Source organism: Sphaerodactylus townsendi, linkage group LG08 (assembly GCF_021028975.2).
Source record: "Sphaerodactylus townsendi isolate TG3544 linkage group LG08, MPM_Stown_v2.3, whole genome shotgun sequence".
In the NCBI taxonomy this organism is placed as follows: domain Eukaryota; kingdom Metazoa; phylum Chordata; class Lepidosauria; order Squamata; family Sphaerodactylidae; genus Sphaerodactylus; species Sphaerodactylus townsendi.
In genome coordinates this window covers 75,375,812-75,389,067 of record NC_059432.1, presented here as the reverse complement: position 1 = coordinate 75,389,067, position 13,256 = coordinate 75,375,812, and the positions used below count along the sequence as shown (strand labels likewise).

Genomic DNA, 13,256 nt, shown 5'->3' with positions numbered 1-13,256 from the left:
CATCTCCCTGGGCCTGTAACAAGAATTTTTCAGGTTTTGCCACGCAGTAGGTGAAGGTGCAAGTGAACACACAGAGACCATTCCTACTGACTTTGCCCTGCCTCTGAGCTGTTAAAGAAACAGGTGTGATCTTAAGGGCTACAGCTGCTCACTTCAAGCATCATTCTGAACAGTATTAGAAAACAGTTGTGTCAAATAAACTGCAATTTTATTTAATTTCTGTTTCAACCTTTATTTTTCAGTTCCAAACTGAAGGCACTGAACACTGCAGCTGGCGAGGGCATGTAATTCCACTGCCATTAACAGTTCAATTGACTCAGAGCAAGGTTTCATGGATCATATACTTTGTTGAACCCAGTCAACTTTCTCACTCAGTCTCACCCAATTCCCTTCCTTACCACCATCTTCATTCCATGTGGCATTTGTCAAGGCCGTTCCCATGATCCCCAGCGCAGCCATTTTGGTGGCCAGATAGGATGGCTCCTGCTTTTTTCACCACCAGAAAAAAAAATCTGTTGGACCCAACTCACTTTATTTTTTCCCTTAACATTTCAAACTGTTCAGCATTAAATTGATTCAGCCAGTTGCATTACAAAATTGTAAAGATCTTGTTAATTTTCAATGTTATAATGACTAGGACTAACTTCCATGGAATACATTCAAGACTGAAATAGGAAGATGAGGTTTCCTGTCAACTGCAAAGGATGCGGTTACACAGAACCCCAGTTCTTGCTACTGTAAGACTGAAGCCCAGTCAAAGCACAAGACAACTCAGAATGTGATTAGGAACAATTTGGTAAAATGTGAACAAAGTCATCTACAGCCTTTGCAATCAATACAATGCACTTTAATCAATATGTAGCTATTTTGGATGGAAAGGTTTTGCCTTCACATGATTTATAGAAATACCATAAATATTTCCTTTAACCAAAGGATCAATGGGGGCTGGGGGTATTTTATGAACAAATAATGCAAAATTATGCATCCTGATAGTCAAAGCCAATTTCTCACTGCTTAGCCACCTTGATTTGTTTTTTGATGTGCCATCTTCAACGTATCCTGTTTGTGAAGATCCCAGATGGCTGGTTACTACTGAAAGCAAAGTGATGGATTACTTGCATATCTGGTATGGTCCAGCAAACCAGTTCTTTCATTCTTACTTCAAAGGTAAGCAATCAACAGGAGAAAGGTTTACACCTCACATTTCTAGTCTTTATGTGTAATCCCCACTTCTCATTTAAAAATCTGAAAATCAAGCATTCATATGAAGGTCAAAGTAATTCTTTTTTAATCGTGGTGTAGTGTAAAAAACTCACTATGCATTAATTTCACTTTCAGTGAAAGTAAAGTGGGCCATAGCTCAGAATCAAAGCAGCTGCTTGTCATGTAGAAGACCCCACATTTAAACCCCTCCAATTAAAAAGATCAGGTAGTAGAGATGATGTAGAAGACCTCGGTCTGAGAAAGCCACTGCTCATCAGAGTTCACAATACTTGCTGTGCCTGACTCAGCATAAAGTATCTTCATGCACTATTGAAAAATTAAAGCAGGCTGCTATTATTTTCCCTGTGCCCCAATGGGCATGAGAGGGGCCAATAAGTGAGTTTGGGGCAGAGGTGACATTTGAACTGTGGACCTCCCTAATCTTTGCTACTATGCTTCATCAGCTCCTCAAACAAGAGAAGAAATTATGTGGAAAACACTAGCAACCTATTTTGTAGCAGGATCTACAACAGACATTCTTAGAATTGCAATAACAATTTGATCTAGTAAGGAAACAGATGAACAAAGCCAGAATTATACCAAGGGATAACCTGCCACAACCCAAATGCAAGAACATCAGACGGATGTTAGTTATATAGCCTTCTTCTCTCTCCCACACACATACACCAGCTGTCTTTATTCAGTCAGTTCCAATAATCATTTAACTCCAGGTCTTGGGTAAGGTAATGGGTATTCACTACAATGCACAAATACAGTGGCAGAGGACTGGTGAACAGAACGTTCTATTAACTTTTAATGTTGGTTCCTCTAGAATGGAGGGATGAAAGTCTGCTTGATGCACACTCTTGACTAGCCAGTCCAAAAATAGCTGAGCTCATCACCTTCAAACTTGGCACTCTGCCTGTGTTAGTGCTGCTTGAAGTTCAGCAGGAGTGAAAACACCAAATTCAGTGACAATGCCTCCAGTAATCAGATTGTGAGGGGTGACATCAAAGGCTGGATTCCAGACACCAATACCTGGGAAGAAGAAAGAACAATGATGCTACAGACAATCCCATTTAGTTGTTCACTGGCCTAGATAGATCAACTTCCCCTTTACTATAAGTAAAGCTAAGACTTGGGGGCCCAGTTCTCCAAATGAGAGGGAGGTTTCTCAAGAGAGCCACAGAGGGAATGTGCTTCAGCCTTATGGAAGGAATAGTCCCAAAAAAGTGGGAGGAATTTGGAAGTACTATACAGATCAAAAGAAGAAGAATATTCCCTTACATCCAAGAGTGCTAGGTAGAAAGGTATTTCTTGCCTGTAGACTTGGGCCAACTGTGACTGCAAAGTTAACTTTTCCTGAGCAACAGGATATTTTCCTAAGAGAACAGAACTGTCTGACACTTTCCATACTATTCAACAACATTGGATTCTGGTGCATCAGAAGATTCTCAAGCCATTTTATTTTGACTCAGACAGCCTTACGGAAAACTTGGGAGATGTCTGACCTATCAAGTCTGCTAAATCCTTGAAGATAGAACTGAAGCTAATGATGTTCTTTTCAACTCCCCATTTGGTTTAATTGCACCATTTCCATGCTTTAGTACCTGGGGCTGCAATTCGTACTCCGTTGATATCGGTCAGCTCCTGGCTTGGCCTTTCCTCAATAGCAATTTGTCCTCCATGTTGCAAGTTCATGTCACATGAGGTTCGGGGGGCGGCCACATAGAAAGGAATCCCATGGTGCTTTGCGGCAATAGCCAGTTGATAGGTCCCCACTTTGTTGGCAGTGTCTCCATTGGCAACAACTCTGTCTGCTCCGACAAACACAGCTGGGTGGAAAAATGTCATTTTTTAAGCCTAAAGGTAAGATGCAGTTCTTTGTGGTTGCCAGGGCCAGATTATCCATAAAGATTATTCATTAAACTGCAACCAGGGATAAACAGGGGGTCTTGCTATTGTGCTACTAACTTGTGCTCTTTTCTGTATGGTGAACATTCCATTGCCATTCTGATCCTTACACAAGGCTCCAAAACCAAGAATGTGTCAGATGTTCTCTTATCACAAACTGTTGTTACTGTTTCAGCCTTTAAATTTTACAGTCTGGAGTAGAATCAGAGCCTTACAGAAGCAAATAGCAAGCTGGCTACCTGATCCTTCCCAGCTCAAAACACCTGAGGGGAGTATGAATGAATTCGGAGTTTCCTTCTCAAGCCCCTTGATCTCTTCACTCAGCAGCCAACACATTATTTGCATATGTATATGCTACAAGTATATACTGCTCTACTGCCAGGAGAGCTTCCCAGCTTAAGAACAAAGACAAGCCATGACTTTCAGCACTCTCACTCTCCCTGCCTAGCTTAGCAAGGCTGCTATGAATATAAAATAGAAAAGAACTTGTATGCCACTTTATTTACTTATTTATTTAGAATATTTATATATTCTTTTCCACGAAAAAAATTTGGGAGGTGTACAATTAAACCACCACATCTTCCTGGACCTTCTTTGGGGTAGAATGCTCCCCCAGGGTCCTAGTGCTTGCCATCCGCCCCCACTCCTGATTCTCCAATAGCATTTATAATGATATTTAAGTGCCACTTTCATCCAAATCATTATTTCCTACACTAGTAAACACAGAAATTTGAAAAAAATAGCATTTTCCTCTCTGTTCAGTAGGCTCCGTGTTGCTGCAGGGAGGAAAATGGTGGGCACAACTATGGAGAAAAGTAAGTCTTGCTATAGCCGTCCGGGGCAACATAAATGCTATTTTTTTCAAAGTTCTGTGTTCACTAGTGTAGGAAATAATGATTTGGATGAAAGCGATGCTAAATAACATTATAAACACTATCTGAAAATCTGACTTTCACTGCGACTCACATGACCGCACTTATTCTTTTCTGTGGAAAAGGGTATACATGCATCTTCAGATTCCTGCTCAAGGCAGCTTAAAATTAAAAACCACAATATTCAAACACAAGCCATTAGACTTAAGAAACACAAAAACTCTCCATAAAACAAGCATGAAGCTTAAAGACCCAGGTAAAAACACAATATGTGTTTTAGCCTGACGATTCAACGAAAATAAAGCAGGTATCACATAAGCCTAAATGTGAGGCAGGGGGACGCCAATCAAAAGACTAGGTACCACCACAGAAAATGCCTGGTCTCTAGTCACCAGCTGCCTTATTCTGAAGGCATGGCTACAGATAGCACTTTGAGCCACTATGCACTCCATGAAATACAGCAAATACAGAATCACAGCAGCTTGTGGAGCGCAGTGTTCATGAAATGGCTATGTGATTTTTGTTTGTTTGCACATGCACACTGTTTTTTCTCTGAGGAGGAAACAAATTTCTACTCATGTTTAAGGCAGGCAGGATGTTGGGAGCTGGTGTGGTGTCAAGGCGAAAGAGAACTGAGGCCCAGGAGACCCCTGAATCAAATCTCACTTCTGCCTCTCACTGCAGTATGGGATACCATATACTGGTATACTTCAAGGACTACTGAGCTAATGTATATGAGGTGCTTGAAAGCTCTGTAAAAGGGCTAAGTATAATTATTTTCTGGCTGAACGCTGTATTAGTTCACCCTAGGCCCAAATGCCCTTTCCCAAAGCAGCAGACATGGTCAATTATAAAGGCAAGGGAAATAAAACCAGACAAATAAAGGATGCATGGAGACCCTTTCACCCAGACTTTGTCACCCACAACAGTCATCCCAAATGATTCCCTTCTCAAATGCTGCGTGTATGCTACTGCCAGCAACAGCTGCTCAGAAGGCAAACCTCTCTCCAGAGACCAGCCCAATTGCTACACGCCTGTAGGCATGGTTGATTACTAAAACAAGCTGCCACTGTAAACAGCTGGCACAAGAGACAGTACAGAAACCACATAACAGTCAAGCAGAAAGAAGAGCTCCGGAGCACTCACCTGACACCTTTTTCTCCTTCATGGTCACAGATGCCATGCTGTCAGCAATGAGCGTGGCAGGGATCTGTTCATACACTAACTCATAGGCAGTCAGGCGGGCTCCCTGATTATATGGCCGCGTCTCAGTACAATAGACATGCTCCAGATGGCCCATGGCATGCAGGGAACGAATAATGCCTGTAAAGGAAATGTCATAAGAACTGAAAAGTGAACAGATCAAGAAGGTCACAAGAAGGGAAAAGAAGGAAGCTATTACCTTTGAAGAGATGACCACTGCATGGTTTCAGAAATACATCTAGAATTTCCAGCTGTATTTTCAAAGAACTCTCTTTGGCTCCTTTTGGGGAAAGGAACTAAACAGCAGAGGGTTGGGAATTGAAGCCAAACTCCTAAAAAGTGTAATAGTGCTCCACCCTTTTTGCACTTGAATTTGGGAAGTGTCACTTACCTAGTGCAGTGCCATAGCCAGCAGTGGCCAGTGAGCCTGTGTTACAGTGAGTCAGGACCACCACCTTGTCCTGTCCTACTTGCTGTAAGAGGTGGCGTGCCCCATGTTCTCCGATGCTTCTGTTGTCTTTCAGGTCTTTATCCAACATGGCTTCTGCCCAGTTGATCACACTATGATGAGATGGATAGATATTTGGAATATCCTTAGCCAATGGTTGGCCTGCACAAAATTTTTTTTTTAATCTGCCAAAGATACGCCACTGACAGAATGTTGGGTTTCTGCAAATATGGGTTTACAGAAAGGTATCATTGTTAACAAACAAGGAGGGGATCCAGTGTCATATAGTGGTTGGAGTATCAGGCAAGGATCTGGGAGCTTTGAATTCTGACTCTTGGTCTAACCTACTTCACAGGTTAAAAGGTAAAATGGATGAGAAGAGAATTATGTAAGTCACCTTCTGTCTCCATTGTGGAGAAAAGCAGGATATAAACAAACAAAGAGTCAGTTTTGAGTGGTGTGATGATGCCTTTGAAATACCTTCCCTGGCACCTATTCTGCTCTTGTTTAGGCATCGGCCTATTTTCACCCAGGATTAACAAGGGGTTTGATCTTTTTATTTATTTTACAATTTGATTCTAGTCTAAGAACTGTCACGAAGATTATTTAGGCTGCCAAATGTTTTATGCTCCGGGTTTTTACTTGCTTTTGTGCTGTCAGGCTATACTGGCTCGTTGGCAATGGCTGTTAATTTTAATTTCTGTTTTTAATCATGTTATCTTGTTTTATTTTGTGAGCCTTCTCAAGCAAGTCTCTGAAGAGGTGACATATAAATGTTAAAGTGTTGGACTAGGATTTTGGAGACCTATGTTTGAATCACCACTCTGCCAAGGAAGCTTGCCAGGTAACCTTGAATCAGTCATACATCGTCAACTTAACCTACCTTACAGGTAAGTTAAATTGAGGATAAAATGGAGGCTAGGAGGACAATGCAAGCTACTTTGGGCTTCCATTGAGGGGGAAGGCAAAATTAAATTAAATAATGTATATTTATAAACACAGAAAACACAAATGCCACCAGGAGCCAGAGTGAGGGCAGGAAAGCAAAGCCAGAGGTGGCAGGGGAAAACAAAGAGAAGGAAGAATTTCCCTTCCCTCACTAATTCTCACAGATCACCTCTTGCTCCCATTAATAAGCCCAGGGAAAGAAGGGAAAGAACCAAACAAGATCCACACCTTTCTTTCAAACTCTCAGCAGTAGCCCCTTCCCACTTGGCCTCCTGACGAACAAAGCAGCCCAGTTCCTGAGCTGCCCGGGCCATGTTGACAGCTGTAGGTCGAGCACTCACTAGGTAGTCTAGCGTGTTTAACACAAAATTCTCCAGCTTGCTGACACTCTGCATTTCTGCATTTCTTTTACTGTGCAGCTCCACTGCCAGACTCAGACAACCTACAATGGCAATGGCTGGAGCGCCTCTTACCTAAGATAGAGAAAAAGATAAGTTTAGGGTACAGGCATCACACAGGGAAACCAGCAAGTATTCAACATTAGGGCTTAACCAGCACTGACATCTACACCCAACTGGAGAAGAAAACAGGGGCAGCAGAGAATAGTCAGCAACCAAGGACTGCAAGCCTGCTACTAATGCAGGAAAGACTGGCACACAAGAAACAAAGGCTGATTCCGCATGGGCCAAAAACAACGGTGTGAAAACAGTGTGAAAACAGTATAAACCCTTTTACACCGTTTTAAACCCTTTTACACCATTTTCACACCGCTGTTTTTGGCCCATGCGGAATCAACTAAAGACATGGGTAAGGTCAGGAACAGATGCTTCCAAATATGTGATCTGGTACTATTGGAAACCAAATGGATACAATCACACAGGAACATCTTATTTCTATGCCTAAAGGAAAAACATACTGGGGGGGCTGGATTGATCTGTTCTCTGTCATATTCGAAGACTTTGTTTTGCTTTAGAGGTGCTAGGGCTCAGGTCTGCAGTAACAGCCTTTTTGGAATGAGGACAGTATGAGATTAGGCCAAGGGTCCCCAACCTTTTTGAGCCTGCGAGCACTTTTGGAATTCTGACACATGTCCCCGAGGCGTTCCCTGCCCTGTTGGCATTACGCCACTGTTGGTGGGTGTCCAGGTTCTATGTGCACCACACTGGGGACTCCTACATTAGGCAATAAAACAACCTACCTCAGAAATACTATTTATGTGAATTTAAGCTAATGTAAATCCAAAAGATAACTCAGCTTCTGTCTATACCCAAATTCATTGGTCATATGTTGAACAAGAGCCTGCACTTCTTTATGTCAAATACAGGGCGGAGGGGGTGGGGCTGAAGCAGCATTGGAAGTGATGGAAGGGTTGCACCATGGTCCATGCCACCATTGACATGCAAAGTTGCATGGATGCTAGCACAGAGGGACTTACCTTGACAGCCAGCCACCACAGCGCCCAACCTGGAAGTTCAGCCCTGCAGCGGCAGGCCTCCTCCACAACAGTGTGGAGGGGGCTTTCCAGGAGCAGAGCTGACTTTAGTTGGCTGCCAAAGGATTTGTGACCAGGGAACGACCCCTGGACCAGCAACTGAGTTATGCCTCCAAAACTGGTAGTTAAGCCAGTGTTTCCTATAGGATTTTTCAGGTGGCCGGGGGGGGGGGGGGTTCCTTACCACCTGCCCACCCACTGCTACCTGAAATCCCACTGGAGGCAGTAACAGTGCACTGCTGCAAGGCCGTTGCAGGCTGCTGCTCTACTCTTCCCCACGCCTCCTGGACTGGGCTATTACTCCTCATGGGGAAGGGGGTAAATCTGAACATTAAGTGCACAGGACACTAATCAGCATCTCCCAGAAGAGTTCCATATGTGCTATTGTAAAAAATTATTAAACACCCCCCCCCCCCTAATATGAATTTACACAGCATTTCTGATGCTGGGACATTCAGTAATGATGTGGAAATGCTGCATATTTTAACTGATACAGAACAGTATGAAGCTTTTAAATGTTACATCTCCAGCAAAGGGCACAATAGGAGATGTATTGTCGAAGGCTTTCACGGCCAGATTCAACTGGTTCTGATGGGGGCTACACTTTTGAGTGTCCATAACTTTGGACCCCCGGAACCAAACTTCACCAAACCTGGGTGGTATCATCAATAGGGGCTCACAAAGATACTCTAAAATTTTGGTGCTGCTATCTTACTAATTGCACCCCTGACAGCAAGCACACCCTAAATTTCCCCAGATTCTCCTTTTAAATCCACTCCCTTCCTGCCAATGCTTGTTTTCTTTCTTTCTTTTATTCTCTCAATGCCTAATAATAATAATAATAATAATAATAATAATAATAATAATAATAATAATAATAATAATAATAATAATAATAAAAAAAAAATCCACCCCCTTTGGCATGGATTTAAAGGGAGACTCTGAGGTCCCGAGTTTAAACATTGAAAGTGATGCTGTTTTAGGGTGGGGGAGAATCCACCCCCAAACAGCATCACTTTCAATGTTGTTTAAACTGGGGACCCCAGATTATCCCTTTAAGGTGGATTTAAAAGGAGAATCTGGACTCCCTAGTTTAAACACCATTGAAAATGATGCTGTTTGGGAGTGGATTCCAGCATTGTTTAAACTAGGGAGCCCAGATTCTCCTTTTAAATCCACCTTAAAGGAAGAATCTGGGGTCCCCAGTTTAAATAACATTGGAAGTGATGTGTTTCCCCCAATTGGGGGGACTGGATACAACACCATAAAATGTTTTCATAGCAATAATAAAACATTTTGAAAGCATTTTGAAATTGTTTTCAAAAAAATATTTCTGCTGTGTGGCATGACCCATTGCTGTGTTCAGATTTGTGAGTTGGGGCATGTTCTATAATGTGATGGTGACTTTGAAACGACCTGGTGGAAAAAATCATTGTTTGGTCACGGCGGAGGAGGGTGGCTGCCCATGTGGGGGGGGGGGGGGATCAAACTCAGGTTTTGCCCAGGGCTCCAGTTTGCCTAGGTACGCCACTGCAGACTTCCCTCTGTGATACACCTCTGAAGATGCCAGCCACAGATGCAGGCGAAACATTAGGAACAAGATCCACCAGACCACAGCCACGCAGCCCGGAAAACCCACCAGAACCAATATAGGGGATGTTTGTATATGGTTTCCAAATTGGAACTTTTAACTTTATAACAATATGCAGGAACAGAAGATGAAAAGCATTTAGCTGAATTTAACAACCAACAGTGCCAATTCTTGTTGGATTGTCTGCTGGTGGAGAACCCAAACTAGTGTAAGAACTTTTGCCTTACAGGCTAGTTTTCTACATGCACTGAAAAGGTTTTGATATACGCAAACCGATTGCAACTCGTTATAAATATGTTGTGCGGAATGAACCTAAGACACTTTGTGGTCCATTTAATTTGTGAACAGGGTTTTTCCCCCTATGGAAACGAAACACTTTCGTTTTACACTGAAAGCGGGACCAGCTAAACACGCGATTTATTCAGGTAGTTATTCAGCTAAACACGCAGTTATTCAGGTATTTTATTTCATTTGTAAAGTGAATGTATGTTGGCTCTTTCTTACGAACTGCTGTACCTGTATGCGGGTTGCACACTGCTCATCCGACCTAACATGCGAACAAGAGCTAAAGTCAACCCTGCATCAGGCACCTCTTCACCTCTCCCCGTCTAGTTCTTCTAACTGCATTATTTAAGTTTACCGGACTCGGGGCAGAGCCTCAAAGACAAAGCTCTTCCTAACTCCGCTGCAAAGGCTTCACCTGCTGAATTACTGCCCATCCTGCAGAGGGGACGGAGCTTGATGTTCTGCAGGAGACACGCCTAACTCGGCGGCTGCGCTTGCCTAATGCCAGCTGCCCATCCCCACCGCTGCACCTTCATAGCCCGGATGGCCTCCCAGCCCTGTCCAACGCTGCCAATGTCTTCATAGACGCTCTGCTGGGGCAGCAGGAGCTGGTTGAGGATCTGCAGGGAACCCCTGCGGTAGCGGATGGCCTCCAAACTCATGGCTGCCTGCAAAATTGAGCAAAACGAGGCAGAAACGTAAAGCTGGAGAGGAAACGGCCCACGTGGCCGCAGATGGCTCGTGTGGCCGATTTTGCTGGGTCCTAGAGGAAGAAGTTTTCCGCCCCCAGCTCACCCGGCAAGCGTAATGATGATAAGCAGGCTACACACTAAAAACAAAAATAGGGTATTGAGTTCGTTGGAAAAGGAATAGATTTCTTGGAGAGTAAACTTCCGTTGCCGCCGCCCGCTACAACAGATGTGCGAATTTCACACAAACTTACGCTTCAAGAAATCTTTTAGTTTAGGGGTCAGCTCAAAAGACTCCTTTTTATTTACCTCCTGCAGATACAGGTTACCCCACCGAAATGTGTGCGCTACTGCCCGGGGGGAGGGGGGGATTGTTTCCCGGCATATAGAAATACGTTGCTCTTCTGGTTTAATCTATCCCCTAATATTATTTCGGCAATCACTAACAAGTATTAACATTCTCAACTTTAGATGGAGTTGCCAAGTGAAAAGTTCCAAAATAATGAACACAAGGCTTTGGTTCAGATGTCACTAAAATGGTTTATTTTAAGCTTATGTTTGTGAAACCAGAATTTGGCTTTTAGACAATTAGATAATTCTAAATAATTAGTTGTTTTAACAAATGCTGAACTGGACATGGGAACTGGTAGAGAGAGGCAGTAAAAAGCAGGTATGTGGCTTGGTGAGCGAGATTGCCAACCTCCAGGTGAGAGGCATGGCGATCTTCTGGAATTATAACTGATCTTCAGACCACAATGATCAGTTGAGAAAAATGGCTACTTTAGAGGGCGGATATAGCATTTTTAGCTTGTGGTCCCTCCTCTCCTCCAAACCCCATCCTCCCTACCTTCACCCCCAAATCTCCAGAAATCTCCCAGACTAGAACTGGCAGTCCTACTGGGAACTGTTTGTTTGTTTGTTTGTTTGTTAGTTAAACACATTTACGTACATGTTTTCTCTCCAACATTTCAACAACTAGGCAGATAACAGCAATATAAAAATAATGTGACGATGGAAAATGCCATTAAGACACAGCTTAATTATGGTGACCCCATAGGGTTTCCAAGGCAAGAGGCATTCGGTAGAGCTGAATACCAACAACTTGAACTAGACTCAGAAACTAACTGTCAGTGCAAAGCAGCTCTGGGGACAAGCCAGAATTAGCCAGGATTTTTGTACATCAGACAACCCCTCCTCCCCACCTCCCACTTATTTTTTTCTGCCGGCTGAAGACAGCTTTCTACAGGCTGAAAACTGGCCAGGCTGGTTGAGCCAGGCCAGGCCAGGCGAGGGGCAATTTTCTCACCCCCATCGGCATGCGCCTGTTGTAGGCACACACCCTGTCCCCTTGTAACTATGCCTCTGTCAACTAACAATAGTTTAATCAAACCATGGTGTGATGGACACGGCCTTCAACCTCTTATATCATCTAGGCAGGGAAACCACTCTTATTTTTCCTACCTTTTCTCTTTGGGGACTGCTTCAGAAATAAGATAGTGTTTGTTTGAAAGCACTTTCCCTCAGCCCAGCTATCACACACCAGAAGTCGAAGGATGTCCACTGACTTCTATTTTTATTTTCTACAGGCATTCCCTTCTTTCAAAGGCACACTAGAATAACCCTTTTTTGAACTGTTGCTTATTTGTCTATGGATCTTACACTCCGTTCTGTTTGCTTGGGGAACAGAACAATAGCTGCAGACAGAATTGCACCTTTAAAAATAATATTTCTACTGAAGTCAGTCACACATGGCTTTATATGACATTAAAACCAAACCATTGTGAAACTACAAGAAAAATACATGTACAGCGGTCAGAACAGTGACAACATGCTATTGCAATATACTGTTCTTATAATGTGTTAAAGTTGTTTTTTGCTGTTATGATCCATACCTTCTTTTTCACAAACATTCCTCTTAATTCTAACATTCCACCCAGGCTTTGGGGCCAGGAATTAGCTCTATAGAGAGCTTTTCAGGCGGCTGGAGGGTGGTTGGTTTTTTTTTTTTGTGGGGAGGGGGGTTGGATTTTGCTGCTTCCCTACATCACCTCAGGAGGCAGCATGATAGTGCTTCAGAACAGAGGCGGAGCGAGGGGAAACCACACCCGGGGCGCGCGTGCGTCCTGTGCCTCTGTCATGGCATCCCTGGAATGCCCTGCTCCCACCCCCTCAATGGCCCGGCCACACCTCTGCCACTGCTCCATCTGGGGAATCGCCCCCCCCTCCCTATGGGCGCAACGCCACTGCATCAGTAACACTGTCCCTGGCTGCCAGAGCCTTCTGGAGGGGGCTGCCTGTCAGAGAACTCCACAGAAACCAATAGTGCCATCCTAAATGGAGCTATATTCTTCTAAATTAATTGAAGTCTGTGGGGTTCAGAAAGATATAACTCTGCTTAGGATCACATTAATGATTTCCACGCAGCAGAAACAAAATGTCCGGCAGACATTTTGAAAAAATCAGTTTTGACTGTTTAAATTCGTATACAACCTGCCAAAAACAGCCAGCCAAAAACAATGCCACCCCAAATGGATCTTTTTTCCTGCCTGCTGCACAGAACTTTGGTTAATTTCACAGTTGCACCATTTTGTGTGCTGCTATAGAGATTCTC

At 43.5% G+C, this 13,256-nt stretch overlaps 1 protein-coding gene across 1 annotated transcript; it reads right to left on the bottom strand.

Annotated features, from left to right (window-relative positions):
- Window positions 1-211: 211 nt before the first annotated feature.
- MRI1 (methylthioribose-1-phosphate isomerase 1) lies at window positions 212-10,698 on the bottom strand. Its single transcript, XM_048506653.1, has 6 exons — window positions 10,487-10,698; window positions 6,817-7,061; window positions 5,584-5,753; window positions 5,136-5,312; window positions 2,814-3,038; window positions 212-2,241 (listed from the first exon to the last, which is right to left on the bottom strand). The coding sequence occupies exons 1-6, from the start codon at window positions 10,616-10,618 to the stop codon at window positions 2,108-2,110; spliced, it is 1,083 nt and encodes a 360-aa protein (XP_048362610.1). The 5' UTR covers window positions 10,619-10,698; the 3' UTR covers window positions 212-2,107.
- Window positions 10,699-13,256: the final 2,558 nt, after the last annotated feature.